At 43.8% G+C, this 24,452-nt stretch overlaps 1 protein-coding gene across 1 annotated transcript in view; it reads right to left on the bottom strand.

The window, feature by feature from the left end:
• The window catches only part of spop (speckle type BTB/POZ protein), a 151,757-nt gene that overhangs the window by 46,741 nt on the left and 80,564 nt on the right, over positions 1-24,452 (bottom strand). The window contains exon 5 of the mRNA XM_060901837.1: positions 1,276-1,453. Coding sequence (XP_060757820.1) covers positions 1,276-1,453 — 178 coding nt within the window. The remainder of the gene's footprint in view (positions 1-1,275; positions 1,454-24,452) is intronic.

A 24,452-nucleotide genomic window follows, 5' to 3' on the forward strand; every position in this document is an offset into this window, starting at 1 on the left:
GGCTGGACGTTTCCTTCCTGCTTAGTTTCTGTTTATTTGCAACACTTGGCACTTCTGCTGCCAAGTGCCTAAAAGCCAAAACCTGACCACATTTTAAACGTGGCTAAATTAACCGTGGTTTGGCTAAGATCAGTTAAAGGATAAGGCAACTTTTGTACAGTGTGTGTAATAGGAGAAAAACATATACGTAATCAATTCCGTTAATTATTTCCATTATATATCGAACATGAAAAAATATTTTTAACTTTGAAATCATGAATTGACACAGAGGAGCCGAAGTTGGAAGAGTCAGCCATTTTAAGATTGTGGGCAACTATAAACCAATCAGAATCTTTCGTTAATGCACCTCCCTCTGATCTGTGACGTCACTGGGCCCATGAAAACAGTGTTTACAGACAGATCACTGTGATGACAGTAAGGAGTCCCGGCGGGTGGCTTGTATTCGATTCGTTTATATCCCGACCTTGTCAGCTGTCAGATTTATGTTCATGGACCCGGTAAGCTGGTAAATAATATTTATTTTTTTTCTTTACCAAATTCTAACAGAAAACGAGAGCGCCCGAAAGGGAAAACCGAGCCGAGCCGCTTCACGCATGCGCAGTAGGCTTGGTAGGACAAATCCAAATAGGAGTCATTCAGGATTCAGCCATGTTTTTGCTCCGTGTTTTTACTCGACCAAAGTTCTACAGTATTATGAGCTTTAAGTTGCATAAATAAAACCATTTGGTGAAACTTTGAAGAAGCGATTGTACTGGTTTTTTTATCTTATTACCATGAAGCACTGAAGAGTTCTTTTCAGTGGTGGGCCGCATGACGTCACGCAGTAGATCAATATGGCGGAACGCATCTTCGCTGAGCTCAGCGCGAGCCCATATTATTAAAAGTTAAAAGATACTGTTATGCGGTCTGTTCTTTCTCTATAAATTCCATGATCGATTACTTTATATATTTATCTATCTATTTGTGGTGATTTTGTACAAAAGTTGCCTTATCCTTTAACTGAACCACAGGTCACGTGTTTGAAAATTTCATTTAACAAGCTATTAAATGCAAAATACATGCAAGCAAAAAATAATGAGGGCTACATCCCAATTTAAAGTCGTTTAAAAGAATAAAATACTAATATAAAATAGCTACATTGCACAAGCCTGGACAGCACTACTACACGGTACAAGTCGTCCTATTACCCTGTCCTGCAGAGAGAGAGTGTGAGCGCGCGCGCGCGTGCGCACGTGAGTTTGAGAGAGAGAGAGAGAGAGAGAGAGAGAGAGAGACCTGCTAGGATGGCTTTGTGTGCCTGGAACTCCTGGCCAGCGACGCAGAGAGAGCAGTCTGTGAAGCGGGAATGTTCCCACAACCCGCCCAGCTCATCAGCCAGTCTGCAGTCCGGAACCTTCACCATGTTCATCGTGTTCTGTCCAGAGATGTTCACCGAGTCCTGCACCACGCTCACCTACAAACACACACAAACAAAGAAAGCACTAGTTAATAAAAGCATCAATAATCCCCAATAGCCCGGTGTAACTTCCTGTACTGTAGCCTTGACAATAAAGGCGTGTCCTCAGCGCTCTATTGGTAAACACTTCCTTGGAGCTTCTAGACATTAGCTCATCTGTTCAGATCGCATTTCGGTCAAAATGACGACCGTGTTCTAGGGCGACTCGAGACGCTGAACTACAGGTACTCCAGAGTGACACTGGCATGTCGAACAAGAGTAGATATCTAGTTCTCTCTTAAATTGCACAAATTGCTTGCATTTTTTTGGTGGCAAGTGTGAGAGAGACAGAGAAAGTGTGCACGTGTGTGTGTGGGGCCACCATGCTGACTTTGCCACCTGTTCCTGCAAACAGCGAGCACATTCATTTATCTCTCTACAAGCCTCACACACACACACACACTTAAGCATGCGCGCGCACAGATCCGAAAAACACAGATAATGTTGAGCACACACTAAAACGCGAGTGCACACACTCAAAAATGATACGCCAATCGGGAAGCAAATAAAATGAAAAGTCATAATTGCAGCTTGTGGAGCCAACAGATGGAAGCGTTTTAATTTTTTTTTTTTTAAACTCTGCTATAATTAAATTCCATTCCCCACGGCTATCAGAAAAGAATAAATTGCCTTTTTTTTTTCCCAGAGCACTTCATGCCAGACTAGTTTTACACCTGATCAACGTCCCATAATACATGGCTTGTCATAGCAACAGGATCAAGCAAGAGCTCAAGGCGGACCATGTCATCTCTCTCTCTCTCTCTCTCTCACACACACAAAGTAGCAGAATAAGAAACAGACGCAGAACACACAATCACACACAAAGCAAACACGCACTGAGTATAATGTGCTGACAGACACACACCAAAGAAAGGAGTGTGTGGGAGTAGAGTGGCACACAGGCAGAGGGGAAAAGTGCACTGCAAACAGGAAATTAAATGTCAAGGACCCTTGTATGTCCTTAATGGAGGACTAAATGTTCACCTCAGGGAAAGAGAGGGAGAGAATATGTTAACAGGAATAAAAGGATCAGACATGTCATGAGAGAAGATTGATGAGAAAGAAACAGCTCGGATTGTATATTTCATCATTTCATCTCGCGTGCTCGCTCCGAGGGTGGGCTTTTTGAATGAAAGTTCTTCACGTCTCTGAAATACTGAAATGCATAGCGCTGTGTTTAAGGTTACAAGTTCAACCGCTCGCAATCCGTGACTCAACTCTTTCGGAGATCGACGTTGCCATGAACTGAAAAGCAGGATGGTGAAATTCTCTCACACTCGCACGTTATACTCTAATACTGGATAGGTTCTCCCTTTCTCTCAAAACAGTCTCAATTCTTCATGGCATGGATCCCACAAGATGTTGGAAACATTCCTTTGAGATTCTGATCCATGTGGACATGATTACATCTTGCAAATCTCCCCATCTCCCACATCCCAAAGAAACACCACTGAAGAACACCAAACTCATGGTTATGAACCCGTTTTGGATGAATTTTGCTTTGTGGCATAGCGTTCCATCATACACGGGGGGGGGGGGGGGGACGGACACACGCTCAAATCCTACCCGAGCAACATCATTTTTGAGAGACCCTGAATGGCCCTAATCAAAGTCAGTCTCTGACTTTGATTAGAGAGAGAGAGAGAGAGAACACGAGACAGCGAGCGAGAACGCAAGCACGCACAAGAGAGCACACGCGCGAGAGAGAAAATGCAAGAGAACATGAGACTGCGCGAAGGAAAGCGAGAACGCGAGAGAAAGAGAACGCGAGAGAAAGAGCGCGAAGGAGAGAGAAAGCATATACGAAAGAGAGAGCACGCAAGAAGGGGAACGCAAGAGAGCGCGAGAGAGGGAACACGAGTACGCGAGAGAAAGAACGCATGCGAAAGAGAACGCGAGAGAGTGCGTGAGACAGGGAGAGAATGCCAGAGAGAGAGAACGCGAGCACGCACAAGAGAGAGCGAGAGAGAGCATGCGTGCGTGAGAGAGAGAAAATGCAAGAGAACGTGAGAGACTGCGCGAAGGAAAGCGAGAACGTGAGAGAAAGAGTGCGAAGGAGAGAGAAAGCATATACGAAAGAGAGAGCACGCAAGAAGGGGAACGCAAGAGAGAGCGCGAGAGAGGGAACACGAGAGAGTATGCGAGAGAAAGAACGCATGCGAAAGAGAACGCGAGAGAGTGCGTGAGACAGGGAGAGAACGCCAGAGAGAGAGAACGCGAGCACGCACAAGAGAGCGAGAGAGAGCACGCGTGCGTGAGAGAGAGAAAATGCAAGAGAACGTGAGAGACTGCGCGAAGGAAAGAGAACGCGAGAGAAAGAGTGCAAAGGAGAGAGAAAGCATATACGAAAGAGAGAGCACGCAAGAAGGGGAACGCAAGAGAGAGCGCGAGAGAGGGAACACGAGAGAGTATGCGAGAGAAAGAACGCATGCGAAAGAGAACGCGAGAGAGTGCGTGAGACAGGGAGAGAACGCCAGAGAGAGAGAACGCGAGCACGCACAAGAGAGCACACGCGCGAGAGAGAAAATGCAAGAGAACGTGAGAGACTGCGCGAAGGAAAGCGAGAACGCGAGAGAAAGAGAACGCGAGAGAAAGAGTGCGAAGGAGAGAGAAAGCATATATGAAAGAGAGAGCACGCAAGAAGGGGAACGCAAGAGAGCGCGAGAGAGGGAACACGAGTACGCGAGAGAAAGAACGCATGCGAAAGAGAACGCGAGAGAGTGCGTGAGACAGGGAGAGAATGCCAGAGAGAGAGAACGCGAGCACGCACAAGAGAGAGCGAGAGAGAGCATGCGTGCGTGAGAGAGAGAAAATGCAAGAGAACGTGAGAGACTGCGCGAAGGAAAGCGAGAACGTGAGAGAAAGAGTGCGAAGGAGAGAGAAAGCATATACGAAAGAGAGAGCACGCAAGAAGGGGAACGCAAGAGAGAGCGCGAGAGAGGGAACACGAGAGAGTATGCGAGAGAAAGAACGCATGCGAAAGAGAACGCGAGAGAGTGCGTGAGACAGGGAGAGAACGCCAGAGAGAGAGAACGCGAGCACGCACAAGAGAGCGAGAGAGAGCACGCGTGCGTGAGAGAGAGAAAATGCAAGAGAACGTGAGAGACTGCGCGAAGGAAAGAGAACGCGAGAGAAAGAGTGCAAAGGAGAGAGAAAGCATGCACGAAAGAGAGAGCACGCAAGAAAGGGAATGCAAGACAGGGAGAGAACGCAAGAGAGAGAGGGAACACGAGAGAGTGTGAAGAGAACGTGAGAGAAAGAACGCACGCACAAGAGAGAACGCGAGACAGGGAACACGAGAGAACGCGTGAGACAGGGAGAGAATGCGAGAGAGAGAGAGAACGCGAGAGTGAGAGTGTGTTGGTGTGTGTTGTCAAAATGGTGAACGGGTTCAAAATTAAAATTCTTTTGATTAACTTGCATTTTTTTTGTAGATGTGTCTATATAATATAAAAACATTATATGGTGGTGCGAAGATGTGAAGTTTATCTTCTCGTGTTGAAAATATTTTCACCACTCGAAGTTCAACTTCATATCTTCACATAGCCATGTAACTAACACACACACACACACACACACACACACACACACACACACACACACACACCAATGTTTGGACACGGACTCATTCACAGGTTTTTCTGCATTTTGACTAGTTTCTACATTATAGAGCAATACTGATAACATCAAAACTATGAAATAACATATGGAACATGTACAGAATTATGTCGTAAACAAAAAAAAAGCATTAAGAAACAAAAATGTATTTCATATTTTAGATTCTTCAAAGTAGCCAGCGTTTACCTTGATGACGCTTTGCACACTATTGGCGTTATCTTACCCAGCTTCATGAGGGAGTCACCTGGAATGCTTTTCAATTAACAGGCGCCTCGTCAAAAGGTAATTAGTGCAACTTCTTGCCTTCTTAACGTGCTTGAGATCAAACAGTAAATAATAAAATAATAAATAAAAGTAAATAACCCTACTCCATCCACAACTGTAGTAATCCATATCGTCAAGAGCCGCTCAACTCAGGCCAAGTTTACATTAGACCGTATCTGTCTCGTTTTCTTCGCGGATGCACTGTCCGTTTACATTAAAACGCCGGGAAACGGGAATCCGCCAGGGTCCACGTATTCAATCCAGATCGTGTCTGGTCCGGTGCTGTGTAAACATTGAGAATACACGGATACGCTGTGCTGAGCTCTAGCTGGCGTCGTCATTGGACAACGTCACTGTGACATCCACCTTCCTGATTCGCTGGCGTTGGTCATGTGACGCGACTGCTGAAAAACGTCGCGGACTTCCGCCTTGTATCACCTTTCATTAAAGAGTATAAAAGTATGAAAATACTGCAAATACTGATGCAAATACTGCCCATTGTGTAGTTATGATTGTCTTTAGGCTTGCCATCCTTCCACTTGCAAGTAGTAAGTGATATGCGCTGAGATCACACACACAGCGGCTCAGTCCCGAATCACTGCTTGTGCACTTCACTCGCGTGCTCTGTGAGCTGCGCAGGGCCGGAGTGCGCACCCTCCAGAGGGCACTCGCTGTTCAGGGCGGAGTGATTTGGAGCGCAGGATGCCTGCGGAGCCGAGCGTATCCGTGTATTGGTGTTGCTGTGTGCACGCTAATCGTTTTAAAAACGTTAATCTGATGATCCGCTGATACGGTCTAATGTAAACCCCACCTCAGTAAAGAGAAACAACATCCATCATTACTTTAAGACACGAAGTGTCTTAATTAATTAAAATAAAGCACAATAACTGAAGCAGAAGGCGTGTCCAAACTTTTGACTGCTACGCTATATGCATGTTCACTGAAGTTTGAGTGTTTATGGCATTGTTGGAATGGTACTTGGATGCTCAACTGTTTCATCATTAAACATTTGACAAACTGCCTTAACCTGGCAGTTAAACGGTTCACTCAAATTATCATTTAACTGTCCGCTTCAAAAAGAGAAGCCCGTTTTATGAGAAGTTCATTTATCATCATGAATTAGTCAAAGCGAGAGCAGGGGTTTAGTTTTCCTCTGGCTCCGCTCAGGCCTCCACAGACACGTTTATTCTCTCGTTATTCTGTGTAATATGAGCCATAAAGCAACGCCTCGTACGCTACAATACACTGCTTTAATACAGATGCTTGGACACCTGCCGCTGGTCAGAACTGATGCATCTTTTCGAGCGAAACACAGAGTGCCTTCAGGACAACAGTTTAAACAACAGCTTATCGCAAGCTGGACACGCGCGCGCACACATGAAAATGCATGTATACGGTTCTGTCTCTCTATTGAGCAACGAATGAGTGAGTGCTTAATGCTAAACACACACGCACGCACACGCGAGTCCCTACATGTGTGTATATGCACACGCATGCATGTGTGATCAGCCGGCTCAGCTCTCTTCCCCTGCAGTGTGATTAATGAAAGCAGCTGTGGGAACCATGCTGCGAAACACAAGAACACACGTCTGTCTCAAACACACACACACACACACCACTTGCTCATTATCAGCTGCAGAAGAGTAGCAAGGGAAGATTAATAGAGAGAGAGAGAGTACGAAGAAAAGAATGTACACAGACAGTGACTGGACTATAAAGACGCATTAAATCTATTTTTCCCCTTTATGACAATTCCAATAAAGAAGGGGCTTTGAAATCCAGTCAATCCGTGTCACCGATAGCCTCAAGTCTCTTTCACACACACACACTTTTTTTGGGGGGGACTTTTTTCACCTTTTTATTATTGGATAGGACAGTGTAGAGACAGGAAATGAGCGGGAGAGAGAGAGAGACGGGGAGGGATCGGGAAATGACCTCGGGCTGGAATCAAACCCGGGTCCCCGGATTTATGGTATGGCGCCTTATCCACCTGAGCCACGATGCCCCCCCTTTCACACACACTCGTTAATCTGGACAGGGTTAAGGGTCACAATTTGAAGTCCTGAGAAGTTGCGTTTTTTTTTTTTTTTAATGCAAATAAGAGGTTTCATTCGTGACCTTTGGTCTCAGATCAGAAAGTCCCAGGATCTGCCAAGTTCCATAAATACAATGACGGGACAAATACAATAAACATTCAGATGCTATTTTGTTATTTACCGTCCTTCGAGTGTATATATCCATTTCAAATTTCGACATTTCATTTGAATTTATACTTGTACACATGAACTCGAGATGCGTTTCACCAAGATAATGAGTTCGACTGTTCCGCAGCGTGACAATCCACAAGTGCGGCTCAGGATGGATGGATGTGCTTTTTTGGGGGGGTGGGGGGGGGGGGGGGTTGGTCCGTACTTGGAAATGAAGTTTGGTGGCTCTTTGATGTAGCGTGACCGAGTAGAAAGTCGTTGAATCCAAAACATTTATTTCTACAGGGCCAATAATGCATTACTGCCAATGGGAGAAAGAAAAAAAAAAAAAGCACTGGATGAAAAACAAGAAAAAGATGAGTGCGGGGCATAGCGGATTTCACGTTGCTGTAGGGCGAGGTGTTCTGGGGTGTCATTAAGTTTGGTGGCTCTCTGATAAACCGTGACCGAGTAGGAAGACCAAGTCTGAAACTGCTTTCGTTTCAATGTGGGGGACGAGAGGAAAAGGAGAGAACGAGTGCGTCTTTCCAAAAAGCTGTACACAAGCACACCATTCAGAAACAAGGTGGACAAGTTTAAGCTGGGTTTGGGGTCAAGATCTCGAAATGTTATGTAGTGGGAGAAGCAGCACTGCAAAAAGAAAGAAAGAAAAGAAAAAGGAAAGAAAGATAAAATCTAACTCGTGTGTCATTGCTTCACCAAATCACACTAATTAAACAACACGTAAAGTTACATCAAAATAAATAATGTGCTTGAGCCTTTCACACACGCTATAGTTGATCTGGACAGGGTTAAGGGTCACAATAGAGCACTTGCATGTGACGTCACAGCCGATCCAGATTGTGACAGACGCCATCTTGTCGGTCAAACGCCATATTCCGCCTTCTACTTCTGGGTCTACTTCTGCTTTTACTTCTACCTTTTCTTCTGGAAAACCCTACTATATACAATTCTACTACAACGGCTGCGGCTACAAGCTCTCCCTACCTGTGCACAGTTTTTATGTTTTTTGTGTGTATTTTTGCGTGTTGTTCGTCTGTACCGGACTTCAATATCCACTACAACCGTATGGACTTACTGGACATTGGTTTCCAGCAGAAAATGACGGTTTGTAGCGATTTCCATCGCATGCACAACATTCCGGACGAGAAAAAAAAAAAAAAAAAACATTCTGGACGAGATAGCGAGACCAGCGGGGTCTCCGTGGATTGTTATCGGAAGCAAAGCGAAGGAGGTGGCGCCGGGAGCGGAAGCAAAAGCGAGGCTGCAGAGCCGGCCTGTTGACTAAGCTCAGAAAACAGCTACTCAAACCTCCACTGCCAAGCCTCTACCTCTCCAACACCAGATCCATGTAAACAACACGGACGATTTGGAATTACCTTATTCTATAATCGGCTGGTCAGTGCTATACTCGATACTTAAGTGACTTACCCATCCAATGAGGAGTCTTGTTTACAAGATGCCACATCTGAGTCGCTGACAAATCCTGAATTTCTGTAAAGATAACTGTCCAGAGATTTATAAGCACGCAGTGCTTCACCACTGAACAGCGAGGGAAAGTTAATGAGGTAAATTATACACGTCTGGGTATTCCGCTGACAGTTCAAAATCCGGTCGTGAAAACTCCGTCCGGTAAGCCATAAGGGTCACTAATCTGTAGATCGTTTATTTTAGACATATATCTAGTTATCCTGTTCATTAGAAAAATGAGCTGTGTAGTCCATCGGTTGAAATTGATCCATTCTGTACACGAGTGCAGCAGTATTCAGCGGTGTTTTTGACCGACAAGATGGCGGTTGTGTACTTTCTGGTCACGTGACTGCAAGAGCTCTATTGCAAAGTAAATGCACCTTGTGCCGTTAATATAAAACGCTGTGACAGGTCGGGAAGATTCCACACAAGTTCAATCACGGTAAGAACTTGAACAAGTTCCCGTCTTTAAGAACATTATTCAACAACACTCGACTGAAACAGAGCAATAACAAGCACCTTAACCATCCCGGTCAGTGCAGCCGGTTTAAGCTCATGGAGCAGCAACTAATCACTTCTGGACAAGTTTGTTACGCAAGATTTCTCTCTCAGACTAAATGAGAGAGATGTCCACAAGTGCTGGCAACCGGCAGTCTTCTCCTCCTACGCAGACGGTCTGCATTGGCTACTCGATCCCACAAAAAATAAAAACTTGCCTTTCAAAGTTCAAGTGATTTATATCGTGTCCGCTGCCCATAATTTGCTGCGAATCTAATTATTTCACCACGAAATTGTCTTCGATTTGGGTCTGGCATGGCTGGAAGCGACACCATATTTATACGGTATAAATCACTGACTTTTTCTTGTTTCCGTTTCCGGTTGAGAGTACGTCGTGCGCGTTCTGGCTGCCGCTTCTCACCAGAGCTTTTTTTTTTTTTCTTTTTTTTTTTTCTGTGTTTGTGTGTAGTTTGATGTTTGAGTGTTTTGTCCACCGGTTGTGGTGTAGCTCCGGACCTAGTTTTGGGCGTCGGTTCCCTCCAGGCCTTGGTTCGCCGTGGGCGATGCCTGCGCTCCCAGCTGTGGACTGCAGTGAGCTCGTTGCTCATTTTACATCGTGGTTGTCCAGCGCTCTGCGCTTTAACGCTTGGCGTGATGTTCTGAGTGATGTTGCTTGGTGGTGTCGTGGCGGCTGTGCAGGCGGTTTGGGACACACCAGCGCTCTGCGTGGCGGAGCTTCTCTGCTCGCTTTGTGGATCCATGGCGTGGTGTTCAAGCGATGTTGCTGACGGCGTCGCGGCGGCGGTGCTGGAGATGTGGGACTTGTTTTTGTGCGCCTTTTGGTGGGACTGTGGCTGCTACACCACGGGAATTACATCCTGACCCCTACTTTGTGGACTTTTTACTTATTATATTTTTTATTTATTTTTTTTTCTCTGTCTATAATTGTAAAGCGTCCTTGGGTTTTTTGAAAGGCGCTATATAAATTTAACATTATCATTACCGTATTTGTTGATCGATTCTCACGCTCCGATTGGCTGAGCCGGACCACGCCGTAGCAGGCGACGGTAAAGATGCAGTTGGTTGTTGCAGACAGACAATTTCACTCTTTCACAAAATATTTTAGAATGTAATCTAATTTACACACGCACCAAATGAGCTCACCATGTAGTTATGTTGCAGAGCCAGGCAGCGTACTACAGAGGGGAACTGAAAGCCAAGCACACGCACATTTGGAGGGAAATTTCAGACATATTTTGCAAGTATTTTACAGGGAAATGGTTAATAATTTATTAGCTGAGAATGCACCAGAAGGCATGTAAATTTAAAAACTTTCTGGGGGGTGGGCATGCCCTCAGACCCCCCCCTAGCATTAGCGCACCTTTCCAGAGGCGCCTACTACTGTTTGTTTGTCCCCCCCCCGTCCGCCGGCTACTTCAGATTTTCTGGAGAACCCTGTAATGATGAGGAAGGTAAGAGAGAAGCCAGCAGACAGACAATTTACAGAACAACGGTTACACCGAGATAAACCGGCAACTTCACCACAATCATCTCAGTTTCTACACCTCACACAAAACTCCTCAGCTTTTAAAAAGCATGGCCATGCTTGGTCAGTCAGAGCAAACGAGAGAAAACTGAACAATTCAGCCCATCATTTTCAGAGAAAGAACTTCTACGTGTCTTTCGACTACAATAAACCTCGTGCAAGTTCTGGAAACCGTCATCAGCAGAGCTCATGCATCAACTAAAGCCAAAACATTCCAAGGAAACAGGATGACGTCTCTAGTATTTATCACTTGGTGCACTGACAGGAAGCCGATTTAAAATGTTAGCGCAGTGAAGAAGAAGGAGGGGGAAAAAAAAAAAGAAGTCGATCACGAAGAAAAGCAGAAGTGATTTACAAGTGAAAGAAATGGCGAGATCAAAACTGTCAAATGAATGAGTCGGTCTAGGATGCAGCACATCATAACTCTCCAGCCGAGACTGAGAAAACAGAGGACGGAGAAGATAAAAGGTGATAAACAAGCGTGTGATACGCAAACTCCGCCAAATAATTAATACTTACAGGATGTAATGGGGCTTCCAGGATAAGTGTGAACGTGTGCATCCTGGTGAAAGACCATCTCAGGGCTGAGAGTTGGAATGACATTACCTTTACTCGTAATGCTTGGGCTTAATGTTAAATATAGCTGCAAGCAGCGATGATGTGGCCCAAGCAGTCCAGGAGGGCAGAGTTGCCATGAAAACTTCCTGGCCTTCTGTCAAAGTAATGGCTGTATGCACTCTCAGCAAGTTTCATGTCAATTGACCAAAGATTGGCCAAGATATGAGATCACTTCCTGTTTGGTGATTTTGCCACTGGATTTAATGAGCTGTAACGGACGAATCGTTATGGAGGAGGGGGAAGAAGAAAAAAAAAACACCACTTGATAACCTTCATGAAGTTTTGTCTGAAGGTCATCTGTGCCAAATTTGGTGAAGATTTGACAAGAATGGTGGCTGTTGAAAATGTTTGGTTTCTTCTCCTCCCCCAAAAAAAAAATCTTTATGGAAAAAATTTTTTGATTAAATCCAATATGGTATGGTGGCCACATAAATCTGGTCGATATGACTCTGAAGATAATCATCACCAGACATAATTACTTTTATAAGGAGGAGAACACAGTAAACGGTATTGGGGGTGGGGTGGGGGTGTTTTTGTTTTGATTATTGCACAGGGTTTCTGCAGGCTTGAACAAGTTCAATTTAAGACTTTTTAAGACCATAACAGGTTAAATTTAAGACTTATGCCGCACAAAAAAAATAAAGAAAATTGGGAGAGCCTGAATTACTTTCAAAATAACTAAATTTATTATCGTTCACCAATGAACTCATTACATCCCTAGGGTGCGCTCTTGCATTAATGAGGAACTAAAGGCCTCTGCATGCTCTTGCGACAAGGCTTTCGCAGATAGCTTTTCGCAGACAGTTGTAATTTATCGTTGAGCGGGGAGTAATAGGCGTGCGCGATGTTATTCACTGCCACAACGCAAGGGGGCACGAAGTTGCTAGGAGTAGTTGGTGGGTGTGGTTAGTGGAGTGTTTATCCTCCGGTTACTTATAATGACTAGAACTGGAGTCGTATAGATGTCCGTACTTCCTCACTTCCTCGATCAACCGCTCTTCGTGCTGCTCCATCTTCGCTCGTGTTTTTAAAAATGGCGGTCGTGAAAACAAACCAAACCGGGAAAGTAGGGAAGCGGAAGTGCGTGTACAGCGGATGCAGAGTGGACCAATCAGAGCCCTCTTGCCTGCGACGCTGTCTGCGAGGCTTCTGCGGTGGTCACAATTTTTGGGAGGTGCGCGCAGTGTGTCTGCGAAGGTGGGGGGGGGGGCTACGTAGACACTGTCTGCGACGTTATCTGCGAGGACTGGGTTGTCAGCATAAATTGGCCTTCAGTTGCAGTGGAGCCAAAGACATCCCGCAAATCACTTGAGGATGAGGCATTCGATTCCGTACGGTTTGCGTGTTGTAACGTTACAGTTCGCACGGAGTTAGCCGATACACTGTCTCGAGATGTGCTTGGACCTGACAACGGTGAACAAAATTGAGTGATGGCATGCGATTGTTGCAGACTTTTATGGGCAGCCTGGTGCTTCTCCGCTTTCACGTGCGATTCCGGTGCCTTTGCACCCAGGGTGCCGAGTTTGAGTGTTCTTTTGCACAATGTGCAGTACGCCTCAAACGGATTGTTTGGTACACGTTTTAACCAGTCTACGGAATCACTGCGTTCAAGCCAGCAGTCGTTAAACTTGCATTTGCCCATTTTGCTACAAACCGTGACAATCTCCCTCGCTTCTTTTAGGCTCTACTGTCGAAGACCCCGTCCACACGTAGCCGGGTATCTGCTAAATCGAAGATATTTTTCTACGTTTTGGCCTGTCATCCACATGAAAACACGTCAAAAACGAATATTAAAAAAAACTCCGGGCAAAGTGAAGATTTTTGAAAACTCCGTGTATGCCTTTTCGTGTAGACAGAGATAACCGGAGTTTTGCGTTTTAGAACGTCACAATCTGCGCCAAAAAAATGACGACAAATCTGCCCCGACGTCAAACGTGCGACCTTTGTTTACTGCAGAAGCCAGATCAAGCATGGACAAAGAGCAATGGATCGGAGTAGTGCCTTGAAAGCGTTAATTATTGTGCAGGTGCTATTTACATGTTTAATTTTAGAAGCCCAACTACTGACAAGATTCCCAATCAACGTTTTCTTGCGTCTTTTGAAGTTTATACTCCAAAATTGTGTTTAGAAGCAATTCTGTCTCCGAGTCTGTCCAGACGAACGAGCTTGGCGCCATGTTTTATGTTTAGGCGGAAGTGACGCCAACAGAGGGCTATTCTGATGTGGTTAGGGGGTTGGATTTGGGGAAATAATGCCATCTACAGGTTTGGAATGCTTATGAATGTGATTGAAAACGCAGATGTTCGGTTATGTGTGGAAGGGATTTTTTTCGAAGACGAGGTGGTGTGGATAAAACATTTTTATAAACGGAGGGGGGAAAATGTTCAGTTTTAAAAATACCCGGCTACGTGTGTACATGGCCGAAATGCGCGCGTACCATGCCCTGTGCATCACCATGCCAACCGGGCTAGACGCTGGATTCCACTGTGTCTCATTTGTAGTTTGCAGCGTAGCCTACTGATACTAAGTAGGCCTAGCCTATATGACTAATTATGAACATCACCAACGCATTTAACAAAAAAAAATAAAACGTAAGGATTTAAGACTTCACAAAATTGCATTTAAGACCTACAATGCAAAATATGCTCGTATTTTAGACTTAAGGCCTTAAATTAGGATTATCAAATTTTTAGACTTTTTAAGACTCCGCAGAAACCCTGATTGCAGCGCTCCCCTGTGGTCAAATTACTTTTTTTCTTTTCTTTTGCGCACACATCTTCAGGAAGTGATCCCAAAGCCAGAGACCAAGTGTGGTGTCAACAGATCAAAGCACTGCTGAGATATGCCCTCACGCTCTTTGGGAGAGAAGAACGACTGAGCGTCTGTGCAGCGTCACTGTTTGGCCCCCGATAAACAGACTAAATTTGCAGGTTCGCAGTCAAACAAATAACCGGCAACTAGCATTAAATAAGCAAAAGCTGGCCTCTGACATTCGACTGCACGCAAAAATCATAAATATTAATCTTTTGTTTCTCAATGGAGTCTGATTCAAGAACAGGACAGTTTGTGCAGCGTTTAACTCGTACAACCGCATGAAATAAAGTGCCACTATTCCACCATCACATTTACTGTGATCAGTGAAGATACACATGGATCACATGATCTCATATACAACTAAAGCATGGTCTACAGAAGAAAACGCTAAACTGAGTGCGTTAAAAAAAAAAAAAAAAAAAGACACAAATACATTTTTCCTCAACAAATATTTAATAAAGGCGGCACGGTGGTGTAGTGGTTAGCGCTGTCGCCTCACAGCAAGAAGGTCCTGGGTTCGAGCCCCGTGGCCAGCGAGGGCCTTTCTGTGCGGAGTTTGCATGTTCTCCCCGTGTCCGCGTGGGTTTCCTCCGGGTGCTCCGGTTTCCCCCACAGTCCAAAGACATGCAGGTTAGGTTAACTGGTGACACTAAATTGAGCGTAGGTGTGAATGTGAGTGTGAATGGTTGTCTGTGTCTATGTGTCAGCCCTGTGATGACCTGGCGACTTGTCCAGGGTGTACCCCGCCTTTCGCCCGTAGTCAGCTGGGATAGGCTCCAGCTTGCCTGCGACCCTGTAGAACAGGATAAAGAGGCTAGAGATAATGAGATGAGATGAGATATTTAATAAAGATTAGATGGACATGAGTGTTTTCCTGGGAAATACACCACTCGTATTCTTCATACGAGCGACACCCGGGACATAAATCTCTATTTTTTTTTTTTTCACGGTCCGGTTTCCATCAAATCCTGCGCTCTGATTGGCTGGTGAGCGGGTCCGTATCCTACGGTAAGGACCCCGGTTATGGACCTCTGGCAACTCGCTCGTTCACAACAACAAACATAGTAGCAATTTTTGCCAACATTTATCTTTTTTTTTTTATAAGATTATCAAAAATCTTAAATTTTTGCCAGCATTTCTCAACATAATAGCATTAATTTTACATCATGGATAGCGATAACGACAGTGTTCACAGCAAAAGAGAGTTTTACTACCCTGAGGAAGAAGAAATAAAAGAAAAAAATTCAGGAGAAAGCTACAAACCTCTAACTGTTGCTAACGCCGAGCAAAAACATGGCTGAATCCTGAATGACTCAATTTTGTATAAATCGGGGACTACATAGGCAGCAAAACGTAGTTTTTTCCCTGCCATGGAAGTGCACTTGTACATCGAGGAGGAAGCAATTTGCATTACAGCCGTGAATGAGGATTCAAAATGGCGGCTCGGCTCAGTTTTCCCTTTCGGGCGCTCTCGTTTTCTGTTAGAATTTGGTAAAGAAAAAAATAAATATATTATTTACCAGCTTAAGGTCGGTCCGTATGGTGAAATACCGTGACCTCGGCCTTGAATACTGACCTCGACCCAGAGGGCCTGGCTCAGTACTTTCAAGACCTCGGTCACGGTATTTCACGATACGGACCTCCCAGCTGGTAAATAACATTTTATATACGATTAATTGTTCTGATAAATTTGGGGCCTTTTTGTTTGTCACGGTGTCTGTATAATAAAAAGAAAATCACACGTTGGCTTGAAGATATGAAGGTATCTGGTTTGATGATAAAATGTCCATGTCAGCGCACATTACAAAAGGTATGTGGCAGTGTGCTTTTTTTTTTTTTTTTTTAATAATTTACATAATAAGAGAATTAAGAAGTATGTGTCTCGGGAAAGTCTGCGTACACTTGTCCATGCTTTTATTCCATCTCGTCTTGATTACTGTAATAGTTTAAATGCATGGACTTCCTAATGGACAGATCGCCAAGTTACAGCGTGTACAGAATGCTGCTGCAAGATTTGATCGCGGAAATACCCAAGTGCTCTCACATAACTCCAGCGCTTTATGAGCTTCACCGGCTGCCTGTTATGCACAGAATTTCTTTTAAGATTCTTGTTCTTACTTTTAAAGTCATTTACGGACTGGCTCCATCATACCTTAATGATCTAATTAGTATCAAGCAAAAGTGCTCATACGGTTTATGGTCTAATAATAGCTTAATGTTAGAAGTTCCTCAGGAGATCATGCATAAAACACAGTGCTACCTCCTTTACTTATGCCGCACCAACTTTATGGAACAGCCTTCCTCCTGGTCCCCATGAAATTAAAGGGGAACTGAAAGCAAACTGATCATCAAAATTCTATTTCTCATTTTATTAAATATAGGAATGCATTTTTGATCGCTATTTTGGCACTGCTATAGCAAGTTATGAGTGTTTGAAAGATGCTCTGTAATATATCAGTCCACATGTCAAAGCAATGGCTGTAAACGAGATGCGTTGAGACCTGTGCGAGACATCGTAGGACAGTAAAACATACAGCGGAAATCAAAGTGACCGACATCTGCCAACGTTCCCTGTGTCCGAAATCGCTCACTCGTTCACTACTCCCTATATAGGGAATTACTATATAGAGGACTATATAGTGAGCTTGTTGGTAAAATGAAAAAACGCTTTCGGACACTAGCCCGTCACGCTGGTATTTACGTCATTAGTGTCGCACAATTAAAACATGCCAGATCAGTCGGCTGGTGGGTTTTCAAAATAAATACATGCGTGTGTTTTTGTGATAAATCCATATTATACTGAGCGCATTTCCCACATTAATCAATACAAAGTACCTGCAGCTTTCAGTTCTTTTAAATCAAGGCTGAATACTTTCTTCTTTGCCGCTGCCTTTTATTAAATCAAATTTGAGACTTTTAATGTGATTTTTCAGTGCAACTGCAATGCATGATGGGATATATTGCTTTGGTTAGTGACCATCATTGTACACTGCTTTTCGTGATGCATTGTGGGATACTTTGAGTGCACTATATAAAAGGTGTAAATAATCCTCACTAAGGTTTCAGACAGCACTACAAAAATGGCGTCCTCACTATACAGCGCCCAGTATAATGAGTAGGGAGCGATTTCGGACACGGGTTGTCAAAAGACGCGCGCGCTCTTTCGAATGCTGATGGAATCAAGCCGGAAGTTGTGTTTGTTTTGATAGCGATCAGGAAAGTTTGAAAAAAGTAGGCAGTAATCATCTTTTAAACTTGTTTTTGTGCAATATTTCATTTGAAAACAGTTTTCAAAATGGCAGCACTGACACCTGGCTGACACTTCACATTTCGAAGTCTTGCACAAGTCTCGTGAAGATCACGCGGATAAGCGACGCCCGCCGTGGACCAAACGAACTAAATTCAACACGGCTAAAAACCGAACAGGCCGATAAGTATAATATTTAATTCAGGGTTTCCCCAGGTTTGACCACCACAAATTTAAGACTAAGACCTTTTTAAGACCACTTAAAGTGCCATTCCACCATTGGATGTATTCTTTGGCATAAAATACAATATATTTTATGACATGACTAGACAGAGAAATCTTTTAGCTTCAAAATGATATATCAAACAATTTTTTGACAACGACAAGTATATTAATTTTGCGACCAAAGTCACCTACCCTTTTAATTTCCGCGTGGTAGTGAAACGTGATGTCATCGGCAGGTTCCCCTTCTTGTGTACCACGTGTCGGTCTATTTTTAGACCAGGAAACCCCCAAAGTGAGAGAGTCATTTCTCCTCGTATATGGGGGCCAAAAAAATTGCGAAAAATTTTGAGTTAATCTTTCAGTTAGCTAGATTTATTGGCATTAGCTAGATTTATTGGTATTATTTTTATCGCGTTCTATCCGCCATTGCTGATATGTGCCACGTCACGTGGTACACAAGAAGGGGAACCTACCGATGACATCACACGCGGAAATTAAAAGGGTAGGTGACTTTGGTCGCAAAATTAATATACTTGTCGTTGTCAAAAAATTATGTTTGATATATCATTTTGAAGCTAAAATATTTCTCTAGCTAGTGATACCATTTATACATGTTGTCAAAATATATTGTATTTTATGCCAAAGAATACATCCAATAGTGGAATGGCACTTTAAATGAGAATTAAGACCTACACTGCACCCATTACGCGGTTGTAGAACACCAGATCAAATTCCCAATAATGACAAATGTTTCAAGTAAAAATACTTTTATTATAAAAGTTATATACTTAAGTCATTATGTGCATTGCTTGTCGAATCTTCACATTCAAGACAAAAAAAACAAGTCTAAACCTGGAAGAAAGGAGCACAACGTAGGGTCCACGTCATGGCCTTAAAGGTACACAAAAGTGCAATAGGCATACCAACACATTAATGCCAAAGGTGTGCACTCGCCAGTCAGAAAGCCAAACTGAGGGCCCAACTCGAGGCCTAAAGAACTGTCTCTGAACTAATTATGACCGTGCACCCAGAGATGATACTTAAAATAAAAAAAGTGATGTGGGTGTATTGTTTTTAAATAAAATATCAAAACATTCACAACACTCTAAACAGACAAACTCTGTCTTAGTTTCCCAGCACTTGCGGGCGGGCGGGCGGGCGGGCGGATGGATGGATGGGTAAGCCTAAAGTATCTTAAAAGGTCCACAAAAATGCAATTCGCGTACCAATACATTGGTACAATGGTGTGCACTCACCAGCCAAAAAGCCAAACCGAGGGCCCAACTCAAGGCCTAAAGAACGGTCTCTAAACTAATTATGGCCATGCACCCAGAGATGATAAACAGACAAACTCTTTGTCTTAGTTTCCCAGCATTCAACTTGCTTCAACCATTTTACATTTTGAAGAATAAAAAGAAATGTAAATACTCCTAGTAAACAAGGGAGGGAGGGAAGACATAGATGTGGAGGTGGATAGATAAGAGACACAATGAGATAAATCCACCACTTGCCTCGTTAACGTCTTTGACCAACTCCTTCGTTATATAAGGAGCAAGACCGCATTTTGTTATGCAAGACGTTTTGTTTTTTTCCACAGGAGAATGTTGTAGCGACTTCCGAGTCTGGGAACATAACCTTAAAGAGTTCGCTTATGCCCTCATTCGAGCTGTACGAGTGGTGTTCCGTAATTGCTTTTAAAATCCAGAGCACCTCTGCCCGAAGTGTCGGGGCTCCACCGACACCCATCATGCCACTGCTCGGCCCTTGTGTTGTTGCTAGCCTTGCCGATGATGTCTGGCTTGGCTGATGCTGCTGAGGTTCGACAGTGGTGCTCGTGCCAACTCCAGGTGCATTCGGAGATTGAACCGTGCAGAACTGAGCGATGGGCTGGTGGCGGTGGAGGGCAGATGCAATGTGCTTTGAGCTCTTCATGTGAGACTCTAAAGCGAAATGACCTATAGTGGACAACTTGAAGGTCTTTCGACAAACACAGCATCTTGCTTCAACGTCGCTTCCAGGAACCTCCCTCACCCAATCACGATATCTTTCATCTGAAAGCCACTGCTGATTAAAACAAGACTTCCCCATGCTGCGATTCGCAGAGTCTCCTCTCCACCACGGACTACGACGACTGCGCCGGCACGAAAATGTATCAATATTGTTTGTTTCTTTGTGCATACTCCAAGAAATTCACTAATGTTACGCAAAACCCACGTTTTCACATTGTAGAATAGTATGAGTAAATGTAAGTAGTCTGGCTAACGCGACTTCAAAGCTCTGCGAGCATTTGGTCTGGCAAAGATATTCAGCCCAACCGTTTCCCAGAGCCCGTGGTTGACCCGCCTCCCTGAAATGCCTCAGTTTGCTACTGGTCGAAGCCAGAAAAGGCTGTGACGGAGCTTAAACCAATCACATCACTCTTTCCTCTGACGTATGTGACGCGACGGAAACTGCTTGAGTAACAGGAAGAAGATAAATACCTCCAGGGCTGCTCTTTCCTCCGTTTTCAATGAGAACTTCCCGTTGAATGCTTTCAATACAGCATCTACCGCTGTGTCAAAGGCTTGCTGCTGCTCCATGTTCATAATGTTTCTAGTGAATGAAGCGCTTCCGGCATAGATTCTGTAAACAATCTATGGCTTCCGGTCGCAGTTCTACTACGTCACTGCCTTGAACACGCCTCTACCCAGGGCCGTTGGAGATGCTCAAAGTTGATTGGCTCCCGATTTTTCGGGAGCTTGGAAGAGCTGGAGATAGCTTGCCTGGCCAGACTAAGCTCGCAACAGGCCCCCGTGTTGCGTCACGCTTAGGATGGGCGGGCCCAGGCTAAAATTTAAGACCTTTGTTTAAAAAATTAAGACTTGGGCAAAGCAATTTAAGACTTAAGGTCTTAATTTTGGAATATTAAATTTAAGACTAAGACTTTTAAGACCCCGCGGCTACCATGTACTTGCAATTAGTTGCCAATACGAGTCACGATATAAGGTTACTAAAACCGAAAACATAACTGAATAACACGTTAATTAAGAAATAAAAGTCACAGTCCTTCCTGCACCATTCTTTATGGCGCATTTGGCGGCGCCGATCTCCGTTTCCGTAGCCCTTGGAGTCTCGCCTATATTACATAGCTAGGGTTACAGTAGGGGGCGGGTCCTCTGGTAACCGTGAGAGTTTGACTCCCCACTCGCATCTGTATTGCAGCGTGCCTTGCCAGACGGCAGTAGGCAGCATTTTTATGATGTTCTTTGGTATGACCCGACCGTGAGTAGAACTCGCGATCTCCCAATCGAGAGGCGGACACGCTAACCACTAGGCCACTCCCAGGTTCAATTAAGAAATAAAGCAAGTTTAAAAATGACTTCAGTTCCCTTTTAATATTCCACAAAAGGTGCAAATATTACACTTGTGAAGCTGAGGTTTATCCTAAACAGTACATCAGTAAGGTACATGTTTTCCGTAGAAAGGGACAAAAGCAAGTGTTCGACTAAACATGTTCCCTTACGCTTACTGATGGTACAATTCCAAGCTTAAGCTGTACCTAAAAACTGAGCCCTGGGGGCATCATCTGCTTTAGTGAGACCTGAGTGAGAGGATCATCTTTCCGCTCTGTCCTGCTCGTCTGTTATTGTGTTAAGGCCTGGCACAGCGCAGCATGGCCCCTCTCTGCCGCTAGCTACTGTAATAAAGTCCTGCGCTGCGCTCAGAGAAGGACAAACACCTCATAAACGCTGCATGACACTCCCTCTATTTTATTCTTTCATTGAATGGACGCATGCAGAGGACTCGGTCGTGGCTGTGGCGTCTGTTTGTCTTTGTTGTTTATGGATGCGAACTGTGTGGCCAAGCATGAAATAGTGTCCAAAAAAAAAAACTCACATCAGATCCAATAAGTTCATTAATTCTATGGAGAACGGGTATTTATTGCTTTAGTGTTTAATTTAGCTGAACAAACGGCGCGCGCACACGCGCATGTGCAAACAGGCACACGCTGCAAAATTAACCAAATTAGCCTCATCAGATCAGGCCTTCTCTTTCTATCAAAAGTAATGATGTGTTAGCAACGCAAATACTTAGACACATTTAAATAATTACACAAACTTGTCTCATTTCGCATCTTTCATAGGTATCTCTAATGCAGGATTGACCTTTTGCTGTATGAGTGATTCCACGCTTATGGGTACTGAAATGGGGACATGAACTTATTTTTAAAAATTCACCTAAAACCATTTCTTTTTGTACCATCAGGTCACAAAACATGTAACCTTTAATGAATGATATGTTAAAAGATAACTTTAATTTTCTGAGATGTAATAAAAACATATTTATATGCCAAAGTCAAGCCTATGAGTTCCAAAATGATGTCTGTTACATTACTTCTGTTACGATTGTCCATCTCGCGTCTGTTACAGATTAATTACAATCTAGCTATATACCATGTTAATCTTATTGAAAGAATGTGTATGTTTATTCTACTACACACGTTTATTAATTATATTTGCTAAAACATCACCTTCCTATGTTTCAAAAAGTAATTCTACATTGTTAAAATTGAGAATCTATATGTCCACAACACTTCTGTTACGTTCTGACTTTGGCATATAAATATGTTTTTATTACACCTCAGAAAATTAAAGTTATCTTTTAACACATCATTCATTAAAGATTACATGTTTTGTGACCTGATGGTAAAAAAAAGAAATGGTTTTAGGTGAATTTTTAAAAATAAGTTCATGTCCCCGTTTCAGTACCCATAAGCATGGAATCACTCGTATAAAACACACAAACTCCCAAATCCATAAGGAAGCTCTTGTTAATAGGATTTTTTTTTTTTAAGACAAAAAGAGGATGTTGGAAATCCTAAAAAAGTAATGATTCATTTAAAAAAACAAAAACAAAACAACCCACACCCCGCTTAGATCTCCAGAACACATTTCATGCATGCAAATGCATTTCAAAAGCAGAGAAATGGTAGAAACGGCTTTGTCGTATGACGGGCTGATGGTCCCGTCCTTCTAATGACCCACAAGCTTGATGAAAAGGAAAGAAAGCAAAGTGCTGGAATTTGAGCTACTGCTGATGTGGGAGAAAAGTAGATCTTTGCTATACACACACAAACGCACAGATCTTTTACGCATCATTTCCACTCAAGCTGTTCTCAGTCTGACCACAACCACCAACCTGCATCTTGCTCACTGGGACCATCAGCATGTGCATGCATCACATCCAACCCACTGCTGTGGAACCATTTGGAGTTTTGTTTGTTTGGTTTTTTTAATTTAAAAAAAAAAAAAAAAAAACACGCCACCCCAGCTGGTGTTATAATGATGGTCTGACAGGGAAATTGAGTTAGTTGCTGCATCTTAGCCCAAGTGCATCATGGGAGTGGGAAAACACACTGGAGCTTTGACTTACCCAGTTAACATGCTAATAAATTTCATTTAAGACAGTGCAGGCTTGTAGTACTCGAGTCCGACTCCTCGTACCCTAATTTTAAGGACTCGTGCATTAACTGCATTTGGACTCGTAAATTGGAGACGAGGACTGATTTTTTTTTTTTATACAACATGCCATAATATACGGTGGTGTAGTGGTTAGCGCTGTCGCCTCACAGCAAGAAGGTCCGGGTTCGAGCCCCGTGGCTGGCGAGGGCCTTTCTGTGCGGAGTTTGCATGTTCTCCCCGTGGGTTTCCTCCGGGTGCTCCGGTTTCCCCCACAGTCCAAAGACATGCAGGTTAGGTTAACTGGGGTGACTAAATTGAGCGTAGGTGTGAATGTGAGTGTGAATGGTTGTCTCTGTGTCAGCCCTGTGATGATCTGGCGACTTGTCCAGGGTGTACCCCGCCTTTCGCCCGTAGTCAGCTGGGATAGGCTCCAGCTTGCCTGCGACCCTGTAGAACAGGATAAAGCAGCTAGAAATAATGAGATGAACGTGCCATAATAATTTGGCATGAGATATTTATATCTACATTAATTTTTGTACTAATTTCGTGCAAGCGTGTCACGCCTTGGCACGGGAATCAGACAGACTCTCCGGGGGTGCTCCGGACAGAGCGCACGCCAAGTGGACTCCAAGAGGCTTGCTTCAACCGTTCATAAGACGTGCACCGTAAACGACTCGTCCCTGCACAGAATTAAGAAGTAATCAGCACGCCTATATAAAAACTGTGAAAACACACTTTGCGAAGTATTGAGTTGCGTTGCTGATACATTACCAAGCCTTATTTCCTTGCTTGGTTTCCTGATCCCTGATTTCCTGTTTCTCGCCTTTGATTCTGCCGAGTCTACAATAGCCTGTTTGTGCCTCGCTCGACCTACTGCCGGTTTCTCCGTTTTACAATTTTGCCTGCCGTTCTGGATTGTTTACCGGTCTTCATCTGTATTGATAAACACACCTTCTGCACTTACATCCATCTCTGACAGAATACTTCACACTCCCTGACAAAGAGAATG

This window comes from Neoarius graeffei, chromosome 20 (assembly GCF_027579695.1).
Source record: "Neoarius graeffei isolate fNeoGra1 chromosome 20, fNeoGra1.pri, whole genome shotgun sequence".
NCBI lineage: Eukaryota > Metazoa > Chordata > Actinopteri > Siluriformes > Ariidae > Neoarius > Neoarius graeffei.